At 40.3% G+C, this 23700-nt stretch overlaps 1 protein-coding gene and 1 long non-coding RNA gene across 3 annotated transcripts; both read left to right on the top strand.

Moving 5' to 3' along the window:
• The first annotated feature begins 5220 nt into the window (after positions 1-5220).
• LOC310896560 lies at positions 5221-8197 on the top strand. Its single transcript, XR_014581606.1, has 3 exons — positions 5221-5464; positions 6496-6608; positions 6838-8197. It is a non-coding gene; the product is annotated as an uncharacterized lncRNA (long non-coding RNA).
• A 7389-nt stretch (positions 8198-15586) lies between these two features.
• On the top strand, positions 15587-23459 carry LOC310896708 (amine sulfotransferase-like). Of its 2 annotated transcripts, XM_083829327.1 has the most exons (8): positions 15594-15733; positions 16387-16539; positions 18206-18376; positions 19481-19689; positions 20078-20204; positions 20884-20978; positions 21631-21811; positions 22816-23459. In XM_083829327.1, exons 2-8 carry the CDS (start codon positions 16530-16532, stop codon positions 22938-22940), a joined length of 918 nt encoding a protein of 305 aa, XP_083685453.1. In that variant the 5' UTR covers positions 15594-15733; positions 16387-16529; the 3' UTR covers positions 22941-23459. The 2 variants fall into 2 exon arrangements, with proteins under 2 accessions (XP_083685454.1, XP_083685453.1); XM_083829328.1 differs by lacking the exon at positions 16387-16539 and having other exon boundaries at positions 15587-15733.
• Positions 23460-23700: the final 241 nt, after the last annotated feature.

Below are 23700 nucleotides of genomic sequence, written 5' to 3'. Positions count from 1 at the left end.
TCCCCCAGCTGCTATTGCTGAGCTCAGAGCCACACGGTGTGGGACATCCCTTTGGGCAGCCTGGGCCAGCTGTCCTGGCCGTGTCCCCTCCCAGCTCCTGGGGCACCCCCAGCCTCCTCGCTGGCCGGGCAGCACCAGGAGCAGGAGAGGCCTCGGCTCTGTGCGAGCACTGCTCTGCAGCGACTGGAACAGTCCTCTGGTATCACCCCTATTTTCATCACAAATCCAAAACACAGCGCTGTGTGAGCCTCTGTGAAGAAAAGTAACTCTGTCCCAGCAAAAGCCAGGATATCTGGGATGTAATTTTTTCCTTGCCCGCCTTCTGGAGGAATGGAATAAAATAAACAATTCAGTAAAATCTGAGGGTTACATAGTAAATCTGAATACTTTTAACAGCATGAGGGAATAGAAATATTTCAGCTCCTGGCAAGCACACACTCTATAAAGAAAAATTACTTTGCAGCTGCTATTACCCTTCAGAGGTATCTGTACTTCTCCCAGGTTGTCACAAGATTCTGCTTTCCTTTTGCTTGCTTCAAGGACAAGGCCAGACCCAGCCTCCCTAATTCTGGGGGAGGAGGACGGGGCCTTTTCGCCTCTTAAGATCATAGAATGGTTCAGGTTGGAAAGGACCTTAAAGATCATCTAGTGCCAACCCCCCTGCCACAGGCAGGGATGCCACTCGCTAAATCAGGTTGGCCAAGGCCCCATCCAGCCTGGCCTTGAACACCTCCAGGGATGGGGCATCCACAGCTTCTCTGGGCAACCTGTGCCAGTGCCTCACCACCCTCTGAGTGAAGAATTTCCTCCTAAAGTCTCCTTACATCTTGAATTTGGTAACAGAAGTGAGGTACAGCTGTAATGCTTCCCATTAAAACTATTTGATGATCTTTGATGCTGTTCAGCCTGGAAGCCACGGTTCCCCTGGTGGCATTACTTCATGCAGTAGGAGAGATGTTGTTACTACGTACCTTACAGCTTTGATTATGACTTCAGTATTCTGGAAGGGGCAGCTCCCTGCTTGTCTTGATACAGTTTTGCAGTCTTGGAACATTTTCTTAATTTTCTAGCGAAGTATTTTCTATTAATTCTAGCAAGAAAACGTGAATTTTTGCTTGCCTTCCAGTCCCATCCAAAATCTTGTTGCTCTCATTGTGTGAATTACAGCTCTAATCTTTGATGCCATAAAATTGCATTCTGGTCTGTTAAAATTCTTAGTATTCTTATGGTGTTTCAGAAGTTCAAGATGCAGTTTAACCAATTTTAACTGCCAACAAGATGCTCAGCATTTCTGCATATATATTTTTTTTTAAGTATCTCATACTGGGCACTGAAAATAAAGACTTTTCTAGTTAACAAACAGCTGTGGCAATGTTGGCTCAAGGATTTGGTCCAGCATTACTTAGGGACACTGTGCCCAGGACAGAAACACGTTCTCCTTTAGAACAGAATCTATTTTAGCTTTCTTAGCTCCTTACTTTCTGTCCTTGCACCCGAGCACTCTGCCTTATTCCCTGCACACCTTTCATCAACTACGATGAGCAGTCAGAGAATCTGCAGACCCAGCCCTGATTATTCCCTTCTTTATGATGTACCCTGCACCCTGCAGGAGGCAGTGGTCTCGTGGGGGAAATGGAGAGCAGTTGTGCTGTCAGGCTGCCTGTACAAAGGGCTGAATAACTTTAAAACCAGTCTTTCATGACTTACAAAGGTTTGATGCTTTTAATGTTACTTACCTTTTAATGTACATTTCAGATAACCCCACTGCACATTCTGTCATGAGAAAACACACTATTGTGAATTGCACTGTGGATTATTAATGTCTCATTAATTAATAATTACATAATTATTAATTTAAATTTTAAGGCCAAACGACACACCTCTAATGTTTGTGAATATAACTGAGAAGCATCCCTATTATTATCTCTTCAGCTAAAAAAGGATGTGTACTTGAGTACATTTCACCTTGTGTACTTGCAGAACTGTGGCTATCTGCGTGCTGGGCTCCATATCTTGCCTTGGATGTAGAAAATAGCAAAATAACGGTGCCTCCATGCCACCACCCCTCCTACCCAATCTCTCTGCAGTGGGTGATGGAGGTTCTACAGGGTGCAGTGCTCTGATCTCTTCTGCTCAGCATCATAGAAAATGAATTAACTGCAGCAGGGCCAGATGGGACTGAGCGTTTGATTGGGGGGAGAAGGACTTGTAATAAATTAGGAGCAGAATTTCGATGTAGTTAAATGTAAAGGGCTGTAGGACACTAAAGACACCCCAAATTGTAGGTAGAGATAACTGTGTGCCTGTCAGTGTGGGTGAGGTTGCTCGAAACCACTTGGATGCCAGCTGCACCTTAGAGTTACACTTGCTGGTAGTTTGCATGGCCTAGGTTTTACACACATGCAGAAGAAAGTGGCAGCTAGGGGTTGTTTCTGCAAAGATGGTTGACCTTTGAGGAAGCTGTAAAGTGAGGGCCAAATATGTGGTGAGTCTGACATTAGGTCCTCAAGGTCCTAATTAGGCTTCATTAGGTCCTTTCAAGCCACACTGGCATGGTGCTGTTGACCCCAGGTCTCATCCATGCCGCTGCTTTCAGGTTGGGGAAAGGAATCCCATCCCCAAATAGATATCAGTGCTCAAGTGATGACAACTCATGTGTTGAATTTGGCTGGCTGCTGATGCCTCATCTCAAAGCATTCCCAAATGGGCTCTGACTTTCTGTTCCAAAAAGCTCTGTGGTCACCATTTCTCAGCAAGAACCAGGGCATGTGAGTTACAGTTACAGTGTCTCTGGGCACCGGGGCTGTGCCTTGTGCATACCCAGGGCACTTAAGTCATTAATTTCCCGCATGGTCTGCCAACTGACATGAGATAAAGGACTGCGTTGAAGTAATGGACCACCTTCAGAAAAGGTGCTAGCTGAACCCCCAGGCACCTGCACAGCAAAGCCTGCACACTAACCAGTGCAGGAGTTCTCCAGGTGGGAAACCTGCACTGTCCTGAAGCTTCCCCCAGGCAGTTCTTGCTGCCAACTATTCACCAGCTATACCAAGATAAGGTGCTTTTGAAACTGTTTCTGCAAATGCAGAAATGATTGCTTAGGACAACCTTTTGTATGGAGTTCAGACAGAACATGTCTGTCCTTTGTTTAAGGTGATTAATGTTGACGGATCATACATGTGCAGGACCATGGGGGACTGTAAGTGAACAGAAGAATGGGACTCTCACCTGATCCAGATGAAGATGTCTGTGCAAGGGCTCCTGCAATGACAATTCCTGACACCACCTGGACAGCAACCAATGCTGTGAGATATTTGATTCCCTGTGTCAGCATGACCTTATGCCAAGCTCCCAACAAATTTGGTTGAGTTTGTTTTGTTTTAGCAAGCACTCTGTGAGTGTCAGAGCAACACAAGCCTAATTACAGAGTTCCTAGGGTCAATCTACTCGTGTCTCATTGTTTCAGTCTGACTCTAGGAACGACGTTTTCAGTGAATTGCAGCTGGGGCAGCATAATGGGTAACTTTCAAACATTATCTGAGAACCACTGAGAAGAAGACAGCGGGGTAAAAAAAAAACAACACAGAAAACAACCCTAATAAGACCCTAGATGGATAGCCTGATTTGCTACTCAAGGGTTGCCCTGAGAGACAGAATGAGTATGTTTAGTCACAATCCTGACTGAAATAACTGTTTAAGGGATGTTACTTATCATCAGACTCCACTGGCTTCACAGAAACACAACTTTTTATCTCCTTTGCAAATAGTTGCGTCAAAGAAACGATTGGATCTTATTTGGATCAATTCACAAGATCATGAATGTTTAATTAACCACTTGAGTGAAGAAACTTATGTTCCCAAAGTATGTTCCCAAAATTCCATGAATTACTTTCATCCAGTTTTTTCTTTGTAGACAGTGGGGCAATAGAAGGAGTAGTACAGTTTTATAACCAGAAGTAAATCACAGACACTTGTCCTCTCTGGTTGTCCTGCTCACTCTATTCAGCCACAAAGTGTATTTGCTGAAGAAAGCATTGAAGGAATGTCAGTGAACCTACACAAGACAGCAAAACATGATTACCGAAATGCCTCCTAAGTCTGCCATACACTGACTGCTGAAGCAGTTGATTCTTTATGTGCCATTAATTAACTCAGAAAACCTTCAGGTGATTATCAGGAAAACTACCACTCAGGTTCATCAGGAACAACAACTGTTTTACTAAAATTTTTAAAATGTGTTCATTTCTCCTTGGAAACAATGTTAAAACTTTGTGAGTTCAAATAATAATAATAATAATAACAATAATTATATATATTTACCCAAATGAATCATTTTTACTTATTTATATTAAATTAATCTCATATATAATTTGTTTAAATATTTGTATATACTGTAATATTAAGCACTTATAGGGACTGAACATTATTTGAAATAAAAAATCAGCTCATTTAATTCTAGTATGCTAGTAATATTACAGTAATTCTGGTAATTTAGGGACATTCTATTAATTCTATTGTTTAATTCTAATTCATAGTGCTTTATAGTTAGGCATTTTCAGGTAAACTTTCCTAGCTGAAGGCTCCAGTGAAAAATGTGGATTTTGGTGAGCTCTATGTTTTTCCTCACAAAAACAATTCTAACAGAGCCTAATTATTTTTCAGTGAATTTTGTTGCACTCTCCAGCCTTGAAAGTGATGATTTCCTACATGCAAACAACAGTTCACCTGTACAGGGTGGTTTCTAGCATATTTTTTCAGTGCTGGTACTCTCCTTTCTAGAGGTGGCATGAGGGACAGACATCCCAGGGTGTCTTGCAGGAGATAGCCGTAGACCAAAGTGAAATGGTAAGTTTTAATTCCATCTCCTGGTTATTTCAGAATAGTTTTCTTGTACAGAGAACTTTCAGACACTTAGCAGATTACGCTGAATTTTCAGTGCAAACATAGCAAATAGAGATTTTTTATTTTATTTTTAAATGGTGATCCTATTCTAGACACTGAATTGTTTAGAGAAAGGTGTTGCTCTGACAAACCACTGCTATCTAGAAAACAGGTTTCTTCATACCACATGTATTGCCAAGTAGCAGCAAACGCTGAGAGGTTTACTTTCCAGCTGGGAAGCATTTATTTCCTAAAAGCTGCCAGGTGTCATACATCAGCGTTTCATTATATTCTAGCATCAGCACAAAGTCATTATTCATCTCTGCCTGTTCTAGCATCTTAGGTGATAAATTCATGCTTACGGATGTGTCCATTCCCAAATCACAGCTAATTAATGTTTGGTGGTAATATATCTTCCACGAGTTAAAAAAAAAAAAAAAAAAACATGCTTTTTTGCTGACTGACTGTGTGTATAAAAATTTAAGGATCGTCTCCTTTTTCATTTCTTCAAAAATATAACCAATTTAGAGAAATCAAACTTGGAGAATTTTCTGAAGACAGAAAACATAAAGTTTTATCTACTGTAAGTAAGACAAATAAGTTATTACTCTGAAAAATAGTAGGTTTCTCCTAAACAAATATGAGAGGAGATATAAAACTTTTGCTTGAAGTAGGAACAGAACATTGATGTATAACTACTCTCTTACCAAGCTTCCTGCTTTTCATGCAGTGCAGCCATTACTATCAATGAATGCTGGTGATGCGGCATTTTTATTATTAGTATATATATCTAAAGATGAATAAATAACCTCTTTACATACCTCAGTAAAGAACCCAAAAGTAAAAATAAATAAATAATTTAAAACTTCCTTCTTTGTAAACTATTTCTCAGTTCCTTCTCTCTAATCTTTATCTCCAGAACACTCTTCATTTTCCTGGACTTTTTCTTTCCCTCTCCCTATCATGTTCAAACAAAATCAGTGTTGTACAAGAGAAGTCTATGCTTCTTTAAAAGCTGAAAGTCCCTTTAGGCATCACTTCACTGCTGATATCCTTCCTGGCTGGTGAAACTCACATCCTATTAGTTCACATTAGTTAGTGCAGTAAAATATTGTTTCCATTTCTTTTATTCCCCTCTACTCATTATTCACAAACTCATAGTTAGATGAAGGTAAAGGTTAGTATACGTACAGGAATGACTCTTTTTCTTTCTTAGGAAGAAATTAAGGAGCCTATTGCTACTTTTACAACCAGACATGCCAAAAAGCACGTCAGCAACTGAGATGCACTTACAAAGTGGTACAAGGACAATTGTTGCCTCAGAGCAAATGAGGCTCCTTTAAATGATGAATGGAAATTATTCAGGTGTGCACAAACCTTCAGAGCAGAAGTTGTAACTTTCATGTGAAACCTTTGTAAGACTGAGCCTACTTGTCCTGACTTTGGTCCCTTTTTTTCTTTATGCACCTTTCAGATATTGCCTGGAAACTCCAAGCAAAATTCTAAATAAAGGCCAGCTACATGCTATTGGTTTTATGGAAAAACTTTACACAAATATCTATGCACGAGCTTGTGTTCATTTTATTTCTTTACATGTTTTTATTCTGATCATAGGAGCACAGTGAGTGACACCATGGCAGTGACTGATACCAAATCTTCTGTCTTCATCTGAATGTTGTCTCTCTTGAGTCTGCTGCAGCACTTAAAATGCTTAAAAAAAGTCACAGGTAAATGACAAGTGCATCTGCTTTACTCAGCTGTTGAAGAGAAGTATATGATTTGTTGTTAGAAGATGTATGGCTTTGAAGTTATACATCAAGAAACAAGCTTTACCTGCATGTAATATTTATTAGAAGAGCCAAAAGTGTCTTTCAGCAGATTTCCACGAGCTCATGTTGAATAATATGATTCTGCTGAAGTTGTTATTAAGAGTATACACTTTTTAATCTTTTGTAGAAATGCTGAGGATGTGGGAGAGGAAATAAAGTAATACCTAAAACATGGAGAAAATAAGAGGAGGGTGCTGGAATTAGAGGGTGCTAAACTGAAAACGTTATGCAAAGTGACAGTGTCAAAAATAGATCCAGCTTGCCCAAAGATGGTTTTAAGAAGAGCATCTGCAACGTACCCATTATTAGAGACTGAAGACCACTCTGATTTAGACACTGTTATTATAATGCAATGTCTCCTCTGTGATTTGGTACATAGACAGAAGTCTTAGCCTTTCCACTGGCTGTGTGAATCACAGTGAGTCTGAGATGGACTGCCCACTGGCTGCCATCAGCCATATACAACCTCTTGTAGCCCAGTGAGAATGTGGGAAATAATTGTACAAGGTGGCAGGATGGCTTATTAGTGTATTTTGCCACCTCAGTTTGCTAGCAGTAGTGGGAAGCTTGTGGTTTGACCATTTTAAGGGCAGGTACTCATACAAAGTTGAATTTGTCGTGCTCTTCATTTCTCAGAACAAGAACAAGGTAAGAATGGTCAAAATGCTTATATCAAAGGTGAACAGCCAAAACCACAAAGAGCAATGACTGTTTTTTGAAAAAGAAAAAAAAAAAAAAAGAAAAGATATTTAGTATTCTTTCTGGTAAAGCAAAACACTAAGCATAAAGGAACCTGCTTCCTTATACTGAAGGATCCCATGACTGAAATGTAGACATTTGTAGCAGAAATATGAAAGTCTATGTGCATGAAGAACGATTGGCAATGAAGTGTGCCTATCAGTTTACCCGTGACTCTAGAATCCTAAAATCCATCAACCAGGCACCTAAAGGTGCTCGGCCTGTGCCTCCAACCCATGAGCGCCTAGGAGATGCATTTCCCCAAGCCATTCCTGCAGGAGCACAACCCCTTGACAGGTACACCGAATCCCTCTGGACCCCCTGAGGCACCAGAAAGACATTACGAGCCCCAGCCATGTTAACATCACAGCTAAAAGCGGAAACGGCCACAACACTGCCACAGCCCTTCCTATCAGCTCACTCTGACCAGCACAATCCTACACATTAGCGTAACTGGATGCACAGAATGCTTCATTGTATACCTGTGTTCAGATTGCACTTTAAAACTTTTATTTTACTGGTAATTCCAGCTGAGGGGAATATTTTGCTGATACATAGGACCTCTAAGTATATTACTAGCTTGTTGAAATGAGATTGCTGCTGATAGGAGCACTTTGATATGATATTGGGACAAAGTGACCTGACACCAGGATGATTTCTTTGTCTTGCCAAATATACCTGTTCTGATAAGCCCTACTACGTGTCTGTAGACAGTAAACGGAGTTACCATGTAGGCAGAATGGCACGCTGCAGCCCATGCACATGGAAGGGCTGCTCATCCAGACCTCGTCTCTCCCACCAGAGAGCAGCACCACTGAATATGTTTTGCTCTACTTGCAAGCACTGTGCCTCGCGAGCAAAGGCTCCTACTGCCCATGCATCTGCCCTCCACGGCCAGCTTGGTGCTAGAAAACAAATCCTATTGCAGCACCCGAAGAACTAGCTTATTTTTTAATCTTCTACCAGGGCTCAATCTTTGGGACGGCACAGGGAGGAGCATAAAGTAATAGCAGTATCCTCTAGAAGCTCTCCTTCCTCTGCTTTGGCTGCCTCAAGGGCTGCGCTGAGCTCTGACCATCTAATCACACCAGCTGGTCCATGGCAGTCCACAACACTTTTCAGGCTCCTCTAAATCCAATAGTATTTTCAAATGTCTTGAAAGAGAAAATATCATATGTGTCAGTGATCCCTTCCATAAACTCTACCTACTGAGATAAGTTTGCATGCAGAAAAACTGGGGAGAAAACTCGCTGCTTTGTACCTGCTGCCCCGTCAGGGAGGTTGGCCATATAATGCTTGTCGAGCAATAGCTGAGGCCATGGCTGACCTGTAGTCCTATCATAGTTACCAAAGCATAATACTTTCTAGATGTATACCAGGAATTTATCACTTTTTTACCTTTAAACATGCACTTTGACTTAGATAACCTGAAACCAAAGGTAGCTGTTAAAACATGTTTATGACATGCTATTACCCCTGAACAAACATGGTCATAAGATAGTCTTCCCTTCCCTTCACCCTCTACTGCATGCCTAAAGACAAAAAATAGGCAAAACAAATTGGACAAAAAAATTTTAGGTCAAGGAACTATTTTCTTGGATGTGGTCTGATAAAGAAATGATTTTTGCTAGAAGGTTTACTTGTGTGTCTGTACGCTATAGATCACAGTATGTTCACCTTTGCAGCTCATGTAAGTGTACAATATTGTACCCTCCACATTGGGTACAACATGCTTACAGTCTTGCACCAACAGGAAAGGTGGATTGTGGGGTGGCAGACACAGTGAGAAACAATCCTCCTCCATCTTTTGGAGTGTTTGACCTTCATGGTAGCATTGGTTTCTTTAATACAGAAGGAAAGGTTTCTGTATGGAAGGTGCATGGTGCAGGGGAAATACTGTGTCACTGACTCAGTGAGATATACTAAACAAAACCCAGATTTCTTTTCAGCTTGGGAACTTTCACTAATGTATTTATTATAATTAATTTATTATATATATATAATATATTTTTATAATTAATATTATAATTAATTTATTAATGTATTTATTATAAATGTATTATATATACATAATAATGTATTTATTTATAAATAAATATTTATAAAAATAAGAAAAGTAACATCTAAATGACAAGTTCTGCACATACTATTTAGAAAATCATTTATAGCTTATAAGGACTACCTGAATCTTTTGTTATAACTGTCTTGTGAGGAGGAGTCCCTGTTTAAAGCCCATAGTTTATTATTATTGTTTCTTTTTTTTCTGGCAAATTCCTTATTCTCACTTTAGTTATTTATATTTGTTTTGTGTGTGTGTGTGTGTTTATATGTTTCTTTTTGTTTTCATAAAAAAAAAAAATCAACCACAAACTTTAAATAAAACCAGACTTTATGCAAAACAGATCACTAGCTCTTACTCAAGACTTTCATGTATTTCAGTTTCTTGTACTCTGGGTCTGGTGCTAAGTTGGCTGAACAAATTTGGGATATGAGATGTTAAACACAGTGATATTAATTGTCTTTTCCTTCTTAGTCTCCTTGTGTGTAAGGAAGAGTATATATGAACTCATATCTATGGCTGTATCGGCTTTTAATATCATGAACATGGCAGTATTGGAGAGGTAAAATATACATTAAAAGATGTGAACTGTTTGTAACAGAAGAATAATTGAATGAGCTATGATACATAAGGATAATTGCATGAGAGTTATGCGTAGTAATTGCACAATAAACAGACAAGGAAGGATTTTGTTACCCTTCTGGTCTCTTCTGATCTCCCATGCTGCCCTCAGAAGCAGGATGATGGGGTGAATTCTCTCTGTAGTTTGCAGTTTTCTTTTGTGTGCACTTTTCAGGCAATAATTTTATTCACAGGAATATAATTGCAGACCATGTTTTTACTACAGCTTTTTTCTCCTTCACATTTTGCCTCCAGTTTACAGTGCAATATAGGCAATGGGCTGCTTCTTTAACTTGCAGGTAACTTGCTAACGTAGGACAAATCATACTCTAAGTTGGACCACAGTGTCCAACACTTGTCAGTCAAAAACGTGCAGAGTCTTGTCCTTATTTTCAGATGTTCAGCAATTTAGAATAGAATGGAATGAAATGGAACAGAACAGAACAGGACAGAACAGAAAGTAGAGTAGAGTGGAGTGGAGTGAAGTGGAGTGGAGTGGAGTAGACTAGTTCAGTTAGAAGGGACCTACAAAGATCATGCAATACAACAGCCTGACCACTTCAGGGCTAACCAAAAGTTACAGCACGTTATTGAGGGCATTGTCCAAACCCCTCTTGAACACTGACAGGCACGGAGCATCAACCACCTCCCTAGGAAGCCTGTTGCAGTGTTTGACCACCCTCGTAGTACAGAAATTTCCCCTAACGCCCAGTCTGACCCTCCCCTGGTGCAGCTTTGTGCTGTTCCCTCATGTCCTGCCATCGGTGACCAGGGAGCAGAGGCCTGCACCCCCCTCCCAGCTCCCCCTGCTCTGGGAGTTGCAGAGAGCAACGAGGTCGCCTCTCGGCCTCCTCTTCTCCAGAGCAGACAACCCAAGTGCCCTCAGCCTCTCCTCACAGGACTTGCCTTCACACCCTGTTACCCTCCTCTGGATGCTTTCAAGGACCACAACACCCTTTTTATACTGTGGAGCCCAGAACTGCACACAATGTGCAAGGTGAGGCCGCACCAACACTACGTATAGCAGGAGCATCACCTCTTTTGACCAGCTGGCTGTGCTGTGCTTAATGCTCCCCTCAGTGCCATTTGCCCTTTGGCTGCCAGAGCACACTTCTGGCTCACTCTGAGCCCGTTGTCACCAGCACCCCCAGTCCCTTTCTGCTGAGCTGCTCCCCAGGCACTCCTCTCCCAGCCCGTGCCTGTGTCTGGTGGCTCACTTTGAGAAGAGTTGTATCAAAGCAGACAGACTAAGCATATTTTTTCCATTTTTTTTTTCTCTCATTAATTGATTCTAATCCAGAGACACTGAGAGTTGCTCTTTTCAAAACATAGATTTTGGCACCTAACCTTGTTCAAAGTGGTACTGAGAATTAAAATGTACTGCCTTGACAAACCCAGTCTTGAATGGGGCATGATGGGGTACTTAATGGAATCCTGCTCCAAACCCCTGCTACTCTGTCCTTTGTAGGATCTCAGAGACACTGTGTTGAAAATCTACAGATCTAAAGGAAAAAAAAAATTAACGATGAACCAGAGGCAGTGGTGTGAACAGGTTATGTTTGAAGATAAGAAAAATGATCCCAAGGCAAACTATGAGGCCTTGCCAAAGAGGCTGAAAAAGAAAGTTTCTTATTCAAAAGGCATACCAAGAGTGACAAGCTGTTATATCAGAAGCTGAATCAGGATAAAGGGAGAAAAGCAGAGCAATAAAAGGCAAGTGCTTGTAATACCATGAATATGAGAAGGTGTAACAGGGTTAGGCAACCAATATTACAACAGCATAAGTCAGCAACACTTTAAATAGTTCTTAAGAAAATGTAGGCTTTGGAAATTTTAGAGGGGAAAAGACAAGACAAAAGTAATAAGATATCTAGCTGATAATTTTTGCTGTATGTACAGAAAAAAAACCCTATAGATGGTGTAATGCTTTTCAGCTTCTGGGCATGCAAAACAGTTGAAAGGATTTGGGATCTTTATTACAGCTGAGAGAAAAGAAAATCATGTTCTCCATTCCTGACCTTTTCAAGGGTTCTTTTCTTCTGCTGAAACATGCACATGTGCACACACACACACACTATGTGAATTAAATACATGGATAACTGTCACCACAGGTACGTTTTATTGTAAGGCAGGAAATGCAAGGAGGTAATCCCACAGTATTTTATGAAAAGGAGACTTCTATGCATAGTTCTAGTCAAAGTAAGTGGTTAGATTTTGTTCAAAAAGAGGGTTTTAGGCATCAGTCAAAAATTATCTTTTTGTCATATCATTGGCTTTGTCGCATAATAGGTTTTGTCATATTTCTTAGGCCAGACATATTTAAGAACATGTAATGCTTATAGTTTTTAACATTCTTCTCAGTTTCCTCTTACCCTAGTGGACTTCAGTATTTTAAATTACTGGAAAAGTCATTAAATTTTTTTAAAAAGACATTTTCCAGTTGATGGTTGCTTTCATGGACATGATGTTCTCAGATTCGGTGTTCAAATTTTGACAACTCCTTGTTGTGGCCTTGTCTTTCACAGAAAATATGAAAAAAAAAAAAAAAAGAGGACGTACACACTGGTGACAAAACAAAGCAAATGAATGCCAAATTTATATACTCATAATTTTGGGAGTTGATCATTTAACAAAGTTAATTAAAGACTGAAAACCCACATAGACTTTGTTCCACAGAGAACAGTACAGATCTATTCTGCCTACTGTTTACTCTGGTTCTGCTTACTCAGTCCAGATTTTATGGGAAGATTGAATAAAAGATAAATCTTACTTTTTAGACATTTAATTCATGAATAAACAGAAAATAAACGAGCAAAGAATAAATTATTTTTGTGTGGTCTTTCTATACTTTTTCTGCTCTTCTCGCATACCTTGGAGAACTACTATCAACTTGTAATCTTTAGTTGATATTTAATCCTTAGAGAAAGGGTAGAAGAATACTGGAGGTAAATAGCCATAAAAACTTGCAGTTACAAATTCTTTGACATCATCAGAAAGCACTGTGAGTACTTTTTGGGCCAGTTACAAGGACCTGGTTATGCAATGGAATACGTAATATGCATACGTACAGCTTGTGTAAAGCATAAGTAGAGCAAAATACATCATATTGGCAGTAATTTTGACAATGCATTTGTAAATTAAATCCGTTTTTGACAGATAACAAGATGCATGCCTTCAATGAGAATGGTAAGGTTGGCTGTGGAGCATATTGATATAATTAATATAAGATTGCAATATATATTATATATGTTGCTATATATAGAAGTATATATATCATATTATATATATATTTGATACATATAATAATATGTTATAATATAATATTATTAGGGTATTCCAAATATTAAATGAGATAAAATACTTTGATTTGGTTTTGCTCCTAATTCCAGTTAGTCAAATTATCCTTTACAATACACTTCATAACGTTAAGCATGGAAACTGCACTTTTATATGTATTTACCTGAAGCAAATTTTGTATGTTTTCTTGAAGAATGAGCAGCCAGTGTGGTTATCTAGTGGTAATGATATTCATGCAATACAAAATAAGAACTTTGTAAAATAGAGCTATTATATATTACATATATATAGTATATAAGGAGAGAGCTATTATTATATATAGCTCTCTCTCTATATATATACATATATATATATAATATATATATATAAGAAATATATATATATATAAGAATATATATATAAGAAAATCCAATCTGTACGCAACCTAAAATCCTCCTTCTCTTTGCTGAACATAGGAACTTGGATACAAGAGACACAGGTAAGACACATTCAGTTGTGTATTACAGGAGTGAAAGAAAGAGGGAGACAGAGCATGCCAGTGACAGAAGTCCCGTAGGAGTGAGCACGCACCATACTCGTGAGAAATGGTTACATTTAGCCTGCCACCCTGCCTGTTGCCCTTAGGTAATACTAATGTTTGAGAAACTTCTCTAGTAACTCAGGTATAATGCATCTTTGGCATGGATTTTGTGCAGTAAAAGGCAATGCTAGAATGTTGATGGGGTATCATAGTACCTTAAGAATGTCTAAAACAAAACAATATAGTACAAACATTTGTTTTTCATTTTTTCTCAGTTGGTGGGGTGATAATCTGTTCCCATGCAGATACCTAAAATGAGGGTTGAAGCTGCCTAATTTGCCCTTTTTGCTATGATGTGTTGAATGTATTTTGCACTAGCATATGAAAGTTTTTTGGGGTGATTTTATGTGCCTAACTTAAGCATTCACTTTACTCAGTAATTTTACAGGCAGGAGATGATTCTTTATGTACTGTGTGTCTAGGGAACTTGGGTGCTTATTTTAGGTCTACCAGTTTATTAGTGCTGTAGAGCCTTGTGAAAGGAAAGCTAGTATTAGAATGAACAGAAATGTATTGTGTGAAAGCACCAGAGGAAGCAACCAGAGAAGGACATAGGAGGCCGATGTTAATGGCACTGAAAATGTGGTTTTGTTTAAACCATACAATAAACCATAAATTTACCTTCCTATACAATCTCAAACTGGACTTTGTGCAACTGTACCTATAAGGTAAGTGTATGTCAGGTATCTGGATCCCAAAGTTGATCATTAATATTGTAATGGGCTATTTGTTCCGAAAGAGATAATGCACATGGAGATTATGTTCAATGACGTGCAGATAGACTGTGATTCAGAGCTACTGACAAGGGACAAGTCCTAACTTCAGGATGCTGACACTTTAAAATATCTTAGGGATTTGTATGATTTCCCCTCTCGCCATCTGTCCAAAGGCCAAGTAGCTTTGCAGGCTATTTGTTTTCACTGGAGAATACTGCTTCTTGCCCTACCTCACACTTCTTGGCTCTCCAGCTACATCACGAAGCTGATGTGGGTCCATAGCTGGTGCTCTTGGGGTTCTTCAGAACGCCTGTGGAGCAACTTCCTGCCTAGTTTTGGGATCAATAGTAGTTGTCTTTCACTATTATTAAACACTTAGAGAAGAATTTGCAGTTACAAAATATTAGAGGAATGCCTGATTGGAGCAGAAAGCAAAGCAGTGCAGGCCTAATCTTTTGGCCTGAGGCTTTCCCCCGTGATGAAAAAGAATTTAGTCCTCCTGACATACATATGTTGAACTTAAATAGCCAGTTCCTTGTCTGAGACCAGGTTTGACCAGTTCGACCCCACTGAGGTGGGGGGCAGTGGATTCAGGCCGTTCTGCAGAACTACTGGCACTCAAAGTTTCAGGTAAAACCAATGTGGACAAAAGTTCAGAGGGAGTGGAGTTTAAAAAAAAAAAAAAAAAGTTTGTATTCCCTTCTGCTCCTCTCTATTCGTCTTTCATAATGCTGTCAATAAAAAGAGGAACAAAACTTAAAACGAGCATTTGAATAATTTCACCAATCTCTCTGGACTGCTTTAACCTTTTCATGGGTTATGTCAGTTCTCTAATCTCGGTGTTAGAGATAAGCAAATGTTGAACGGAAGCCAAACAGCAAGGTGTTTGTGAGTGCATGCCTTGGTTAGATAGGAAATGTGACCGCTCAAACCTCTCTCGAAGTATTCGCGTTCACTGAACGGGGAAGGAATAACATACATCTCCGTGTGCACCAAACAGAGAGCAGAGAAGGTAAGTGTGCCTAAAATTATTGCAACTGTAGATCTGTGAGTTAAACGATGCTATACTGCCCTGCCACTAAAATGAGAATAGTTGTGCACGGAGCTCTTTTGTCGAACACTTTGAGAAGCTCTGCGGGAAGGAGATGCATAGAAACAGGGGCTGTGCGGGCAGGAGTTCAGCCGTGAGGAGCTGGGTGTCTGACAGCTGGTGCAGGACAATGAGTTTTACATCGGTTTTCTGTACGATTCAGCAAGGGATTGGAGTCATGGCTGCGAGGCAGTTAAATGAGCAGAGTAGAAGTGTACGGTCACTGTGGGTGCAGGAGGTGAATCAGGGGACACCTTTATGTCTGCAGCTGGAGGCAGATTGTTAGATGCATTTTTCAGATTCATATCTGGCCAGTAAGAGCATATTTGAATGCTTATTTCTTCTCCCATCAGATATATTAGACCACAAATAGGCTCTCCAGACAAAGAGGTGAGGCTATTTTTCCTTGTATATTTTTTATTGCATATTTGTATATGGGTAAGAAAGCTCTTTTTTTAAAAAAAAAAAAAAGAAAAAAAAGACTGTGTCTTCCTTTAGTTTCTCAGAAACTCTTCATTCTTCCTCTATGTATCCATAAAAATATTCACTCATTCCCCATATCCTTGCATTCTTAGGACTTCCCCAGATTCAAGTCATGACTGGAATTCAACTGTGTACCAATTCCTCGGTCCCTAAGTGAGGTTACTGCTGCTACTGCTCTTCAGCCTTGTTTCTGGTGCAGTTAGTGACTCATCAGCTATTTAATCTGGCTCTATAAATGAACCCAGGTATATAAAAATAGATAAAATTTAAACATCTGCTTGGCTGTTCCACCGATGTGGCTGAGATCAGCTAAGTGTGCAGTTGTCCTACAGACGATGGTGATGGTGGCGGGCAGCTGGAGGGGAGCGGGGAGCATCAGCCCCAGGCTGAGCCATGGAGTCAACCTTGGGGGACGTCTGTGTGTCCTCCTGTGGCCATGCCATGGCAGGAGGTTACCTGGGCGAGCAGCACGCGTGCCCCATGCTGCTTCTTTTTGGCAGCTGCCTCCTGGTGGAGCAGCTACCAAGGGCCCAGTGGCAGCACAGGCCCCACGGGCGGTGTCCGTGCGCACGCATGTGCCTCACCGGGGGCAGTCCGAGGGTGTTTGTCAAGGCACCCAGCCATGAGCTGAGCTCACAGAGCAGGAGAGCCTAAAGAGAAGAGAAGCTGAGCAATAAGGGATGGGATTGGCGGCCTCATTTCCAAGGACTGTCTGCTGTGATGAACCCGGGTCACTTGGCTGGCGGGAATTGCGTAAACTGCTGATTTGGCAAATCCGAGCTACAGGGATAGCCAGGTGATGAGGCAAGGGCAAACACTTCAGGCAGAGAGGACAAAGGACGGGTCACCTACGCTTTGCAAGGGGGAAGGCAGGGGACAGAAACCTGAATAAAACTCCAGATTGAAATGTCTCTTTTTCAAAACATTTTCCAACCCAAATAAAATAATGGTTGTGATATCTAAGTCTGAAAATGGACTTGCTCACGTCATTTCTCCTAAGGCTTGTACGTTGTCTGAAGTACATCTTCTCACTTGGGAGAGAGAGACCTGGATGTTCAAGTCACTGAAATCCGTGGATGTTCAGCTCAAAGGGACACAAACCAAAACTTCAAACCTGGATGTTTATTTTGCTTTTGCTCAGCTAGAAGAGTTGGTCTCTCTCTTCACTCTGTTTCTCTTGCTGTTTCTCCCAAAGAGTTCGTTCTTCCCTACAATGATGATTAACATATTTTTTTTTCTGGCAAATATGCAGCAATGGTATTAAGATACAAGAATATGTCATAAAACCAGTAGGCATGTTTGAAAACTTACATTTATGCCTACCCATCCCTGTTTGTAGAAATTATGCTTACTATGAGAGAAGAACTGATAAGGAGACAGAATAACTAGAAGGAGACAGAAATTAAAATAAAACATGCAGAACACAGTTTCAGTCACAAAATTTAGAAAGGGAGCTTGGTTAAGCCAGCTCTGTCTAACAGGTGATGACAATCCAAAGGAAACTTTGTAGTTGCTCAAATCCTAGAGAAAATTTGACAAATGATTTTTTACACAGGTTACCTTTGGTTATGTTAGTTTTTACATGTGTATAACATACACTTTCTTATTAATAAAGGATCATGCTATATATCTTTTTTTTTAATAATTATTATCATTAGAAACATATCCTGATATTCTTGTGAAAATATGAATGTTAAAATTCAGTGTATTGTTGTAGCAAAATGCATTTTGCTAGAATTTGCAAGAACCATTTTTTTTGGTTTATTTTTGAATTGCACCTTTGGTGTTTTGTTTCGTTTTGCTTTGTAGGGTGGAGTTTTTTGGCTTTTTTTTGTTTATTTGCTTTTTTTTTGTTTTTCTGTGAGATGACAACAAGACAGAAAGGTATAATTTTATATTTTCTTATTGCAGCTTATTCACCAATAAGAGACAAAAGATTAACAATGGAACCGTCAAAAGAGTTTATGTTCAAGTACAAAGGGTTTTACTTTGGTGTAAATACTTCAGTCGAGCACGTAGCTTCTCTGGAGAATTTTGAAATCAAAGACAGTGACATATTTATAGCTACTTATCCCAAATCAGGTAAGAATGGAACCGTTTCCAAAGACGAAATAAATCTGCCTTTCTTCAGCTGCCTAATCACAGATGTGCCTAAGGTTGTTGGCTTTGCTTTTAGACCTGAACCATCTCTGAGCATATGCAGTGCAGCATTAAGTACGAATCCTGCACAGCCATGGCCTGAACAGCCAGACACAAGATTCCTGCTGTCCAACTGAGTTGATCTACCTCAGTCTTTGACTCAGTGCTCAGAGCAAGCTATGCCCAAAACAAGCTGAGTTCCTGAAGGTACAAGAAGCCTGTGGAGAGGTCCCGAGTGGCAGTGGTAGGGGACAGAGAGCCCAAGTGATGCTAGTGATGCTAACTCATCATCAGGTGGTGCTGGAGCAAGCTGTCCAGGAAGGCAGAGGGTCAGGATGGGAAGGCAGGATTTAAGGGATAAAGATGTTAAGGCACTGAGATGAGCGCTTCTTTGGGAGTGAGGGTTTTGTGTTGCAAAGTGATGGGGTACCCAGTGACAGGAAAAAGCTGGAAGATGATTCTGAGTCATGAATTGCACAGAATATCGTCTTCTTCCCATTCACAGCTTTTCCTCTGTCCTGTCCCCCCATTTGTTCTTCCTCACCAGCTATCTAAGGTGCCCTCTAATCCTTCTGTTGAAGCTCCACCTCTGTACAGAAAAATTGACTGGGCTGATGATGCCAAGCAGAGTAAGACAGTCATCACAGCTGTGAAATCACCAGTTGTGCTTTATAAGCACGGTGTTTGTTTTGTGGCATCTTACAACACTTTTCAGGAATTCGGGAAGCAAAAGTCTTTTCCTAGATCCCTTCAGGATGAGAAATATTTTTAGGAGTGTGGACCACAGAGATGAAACAGCTCATGTTGCTACAAGAGAGTGAGGACAGACACAATTTGTGTGGAAGCTGTGTATGCTGTGTGAAAGAACTGAGGGTTTAGTTACCTGCCATGGATTTTATGTTTGCTATCTTCAGTATGCAATGCTGTATTTATATTCACAAACTGAAACAGCTACAACTGTGCAGAGGCTGTGTTTTTGACAATATACTGTCTTTAATTAAAAATAAATAATCAAACAATGTTCAAACAAAAAGGTCTTCTTCTCAGGAACTGTGTGGACTCAGAACATTTTGAGCTTAATACTTCATGAAGGCCACCGAAATGGAACAGAAGATATGGAGCTCATGGACAGAATCCCATGGCTGGAATACAATATAAAAAATAAGGATTTTGCAAGTCTTCCTTTGCCTCGTGTTTTTGCCACCCACCTGCCTTACTACTTACTTCCAAGAGACCTGAGAAACAAAAGAGGACGTGTAAGTGATGTTATTTTTACAATGTACTTAAAAACAATAAGGAAAATTTGCCTCAGTGATTTTTGTGGCAGAGCTCTGCTCACAGGAGCTGTGGAGGCAAGTCTGTAGTACTGCAGTTAGGTTCTTCACTGATACAGGAATAGTGGAAAACTGCAATGTTCTCACCACTTTCTTCTCAATCCCAGTGAAATTTGAAAGAGAAATCTGCCATGCAGAAAAGAGGATTTGAAATCCAAATGATGCCCAACAAATGAGATGCCCATGCATTGAGACTGGTTTCTCACACTTTTAGTGGTACCTGTAAGGACATCTATGGACAACTGCACTGATGGTCAGGATAACAGAGTCCTGTAATATCTCTGAGACCAGTGTTCTTGTTGTTTTTCAGATTATTTATGTTACCAGGAACCCCAAGGATGTGGTGGTTTCTTACTACCACTTTTCCAAATTCATCACCACATTAGAGGAAGTTCCAGATTTTAACATTTTCATGGAGAGGTTTTTAGCTGGCAAAGGTAGGATATCTTTCTTACTTAAGGAGTCCAAATCCTGGTCCATGACCTCAGGTAGAATGGAGATAAATTTTATCAATAAATACCAAGTACCCAGAACCCTCAGCTATGCTGTAACCTGGATCCAAAGCTGCAGAGGCTGCCTGAGCTTGGCACCATTTTCTGATTAAATTTCGTCCAAAGGAGGTAGTATAGTCAAGGCATTGCTGCTCCCCAGCAATGTGCAAACTGTTTGTTTTATCTGCGTTGGATGCCAGCTCAGAATGTAGCCATTATGACTGAGGAGCTCTTAACACCTTCTGCACTTGGTTAGTGGAGCTGAACCCATAGGAAAAGACGGTACAGGGAAAATAGAGAAGTAGGTTTTTGCTTCTGCCGGTGTTAGTGCAGGTTGCCAGAAAGCAGAGGGGATTTGCCACATGAGCATAAAGAATTGTCACCCATAGCCTGTGAGCACGCATCCCTCCACCCCCTGTAAAAAGCCCAACCCATTATGCCTTTACAGGCATAACTTCCTTCTGAGCCTTGGGAAAAAAAGGAACAGAAGAGAGGAAAGCCTACGCTCCTATCCTCAAAAATAATGCAGGTGCCAAAAAAGTGACTGATAATGTTACTGTTTTACTGTTAGCTGTTAACAACATTTTTTTCTCTCTCTCTCTCTCAATTATTTTCCCTTGGTAAGTGCTTGCCAGTTCTTGGTTTGATCACGTTGCGGGCTGGTATGGCCATGCAGAGGATTTCAATATACTCTTCCTTACCTATGAAGATATGAAAAAGGTGAGGTCAATTATATCACTGTATTCAAGGGTTTCTCTTCCCATACCAAATGTATTTTCAGATTGGTCTTTATACTTATGGTTTATATTGGAAAGTGCTTAGTCCCTCATGGAGTAGAATCAAATTGAGACTTTTGAGAGAATAAAGTCATTTTTTCTCATTGGTGCAAGATTTTATCAACCACTAAAGAATTATTGGATAGATCACCTTCTAGTAGGACAAAAGTAATCTTCACCACGACCTCAAAAAAAATAAAATAAAAAAGAACAACAAAACAAAACATTCCGAAATAGTACAGGACAAGACTTTTGTGAGTATCTTCAACACAAACATCGTGCTCATAAGAATGGTTCCACTAAAGAAAACAAATGCTTAAGAGGCAGTTGCTAAGGCACTTGAGGAGCTCTCAAATTGCTGACCAAATGTTCCCTGTTTGGTGTCTGCCTGTGTCTTTGTGCAATTTCTCCTTCCTCCAAGGCAGCTTGCTGCCATAGGTGGCTACAGCATCCCTGCTCTCGAGAGCTCAAGACATGCAAGTGAGACTATGCTCTCATAAAAACCATGGCCCGTTTTGAACCTAGATTTATGCCCTTTATGATCCTGTATTTAGTTCTTTGCATCAACAAGACGCTTCAAAGTAATATTATTGCAGGATCTCAGAAGTGCTGTGCTGAAGATCTGCAACTTCCTAGGCAAGAAGCTGAGTGAAGAGGAAATAGAAAGCGTTGTGAGACAGGCTACTTTTGAGAACATGAAGAAAGATCCCAGGGCAAACTACGAGAACCTGCCAGATGACATCGCAGACAAAAAAAAGGGTAGATTTCTACGAAAAGGTAAAATGGAAGCAGTCCATTGTAACAGCTATCTAATTCCTCTTCTTGGTGCAGGATGTACCTAGGGCTTATGAACTTAGCTGGAATGGCCCATTATCAGAGGGAGAGCTCAGGTTAGCCATGATTAAATCTGTAAGAGCTGTTTTCTTGCTAGGGCATCACTGATTTTACCACATTTTCCTAAGGATGATAAAACATTATGTTTTACTGATTGCAACAGAAGTTGCAGAAGGCCTGCCCAATATCAGAGAAGATCTGAAGGTTGTGCTGAACAAGGGGTAAGGTAGCACTTTCTTACTGGGGGCTGACATGGTTATGAGCAATTTGCTAAATGGACAGGTAGCTTTCACTGGGGAGAAGAGCCTCTCCTAGACAAAAAAAATAAAGATGGTGCTTCAGGGCCTCCAAGAGACTTACCATCTAGACACAACAGTGAATTTGATTTGAATAGTGACGGTCTACCTGGAGAGGCTGTTCAAGGATGAAAATAGCGCTGCCCTCCTTCACAGATGTTTTTTCTTACTTTTCAAGGCAAGAGTCATCTTCACAGTATGAGCGTAGCCTCTTTTACCAATTACCCTCAAGGTGAATACAAAGCATCCCTGGTCTCCTGGGTTTGTGTCCTGATGCACGGTGTAGGAGGAGACCTTTAAAGGTTAAAGAGTGGTGCACTCAGAGAGGAAGAAAAAAGAAAAAAGAAGTGTTACTTTTAACCCTTTCCCCCATCTCTTATTTGATCTCAAAGGAATCACTAAAAAACAGAACCAGGGAGCTTAGTGACCTTATGAGGAGACAGGACTATATGCTGTGTTTTATTCACATCCCCTAGGTTTGGAAGTGTGTCCTCCAAAGAGCACACGGAGTCTCTCTCAGGGGGCCGGCAACTGAGAGATGCTGAGGAAGCCAGGAAGAGCCTCTTGAGGATAGCGCTTGCTGTCGGCCGGCAGGCTTCCAGACAGGTGCATGTTCTGCTTCTCACCCCGCTTTTTTGCTTCTTTCCTCAGGCACTGTTGGAGACTGGAAAAATATGATGACAGTGGCGCAGAGTGAAAGGTTTGATGAAGTACTTAACGAGAAAATTAAGACCCTGCCCATCAAAATCACCTGGGATATTAACAATGAAATGTAGGCTGGTTTTGAGTCTCATCATCCTTTGGAGTTTACAGCGGATGGATGCACCTGAAGTTCTAGAATAACAAAATACATCAATTTTCAGTATGTTACTCAATTCTGTGTTATAGAAACAATACTATAACAACTCATTCAGAAAACATGACTTGTCTGAGAGCTATTCAATTTCACCAGTTTCCTTTTTGTAATTTTACAAGATATTTCAGTTAATTTTCAAAGTAAACTGTGAGTTCCTTTCTTTGTGTTTGCTTTTACATTCACTGACTTTAAGAATACCTAAGTTGTAGAAAGCCAAGTGAAAATAGATTGGTGTTAAAGAGAGTTTAAAAATTTTATGGAAATGTTTCTACTTGTGAATTTCTTGAGGCTTCTTTTGGTAGAACTTTAAATGTCTGGACTGGAAATAACAGTGTCCGTCTGTGCTATAGTTTTGGTTTCATATGTTTGAGTTTCTATTAGCTTGGTAAACACAAATACTCAACTCTTAGCTATTAAACTGGCCTTTTTATTGTATTCCCTTTCAGCACAGCCTTACTCAAGAGGGCAGAAGGAAGGATCATGATCTAAGGAAGAAGCGTTTTGTTCCAACATTTTTTTTTTATTATTTTTTTTTTCCAGACACCAACTGCACTAACTAGTCCCAAAAACCAGCTTGCTCTTCTCATTTTCAATCCATCTGCTTTAGCCTTCTGACACATTCTATCTGCTTTTTGCTGGACGGAATTATTTCATGCACAGCATGCTCTTGGCTCCTTCAG

The sequence above is a fragment of the Anser anser genome, assembly GCF_964211835.1.
Source record: "Anser anser genome assembly, chromosome: 3".
Lineage (NCBI taxonomy): Eukaryota > Metazoa > Chordata > Aves > Anseriformes > Anatidae > Anser > Anser anser.
The sequence above is the reverse complement of the archived record's forward strand: the minus strand, read 5'-3'. Positions and strand labels throughout refer to the sequence as shown.

Coding starts and splice junctions, on each gene's coding strand:
- LOC310896708 (XM_083829327.1), top strand. Junction 19,690..20,077: donor TGAGAAACAAAAGAGGACGT/GTAAGTGATGTT, acceptor GTTGTTTTTCAG/ATTATTTATGTTACCAGGAA. Junction 21,812..22,815: donor GGGTAGATTTCTACGAAAAG/GTAAAATGGAAG, acceptor TTCTTTCCTCAG/GCACTGTTGGAGACTGGAAA.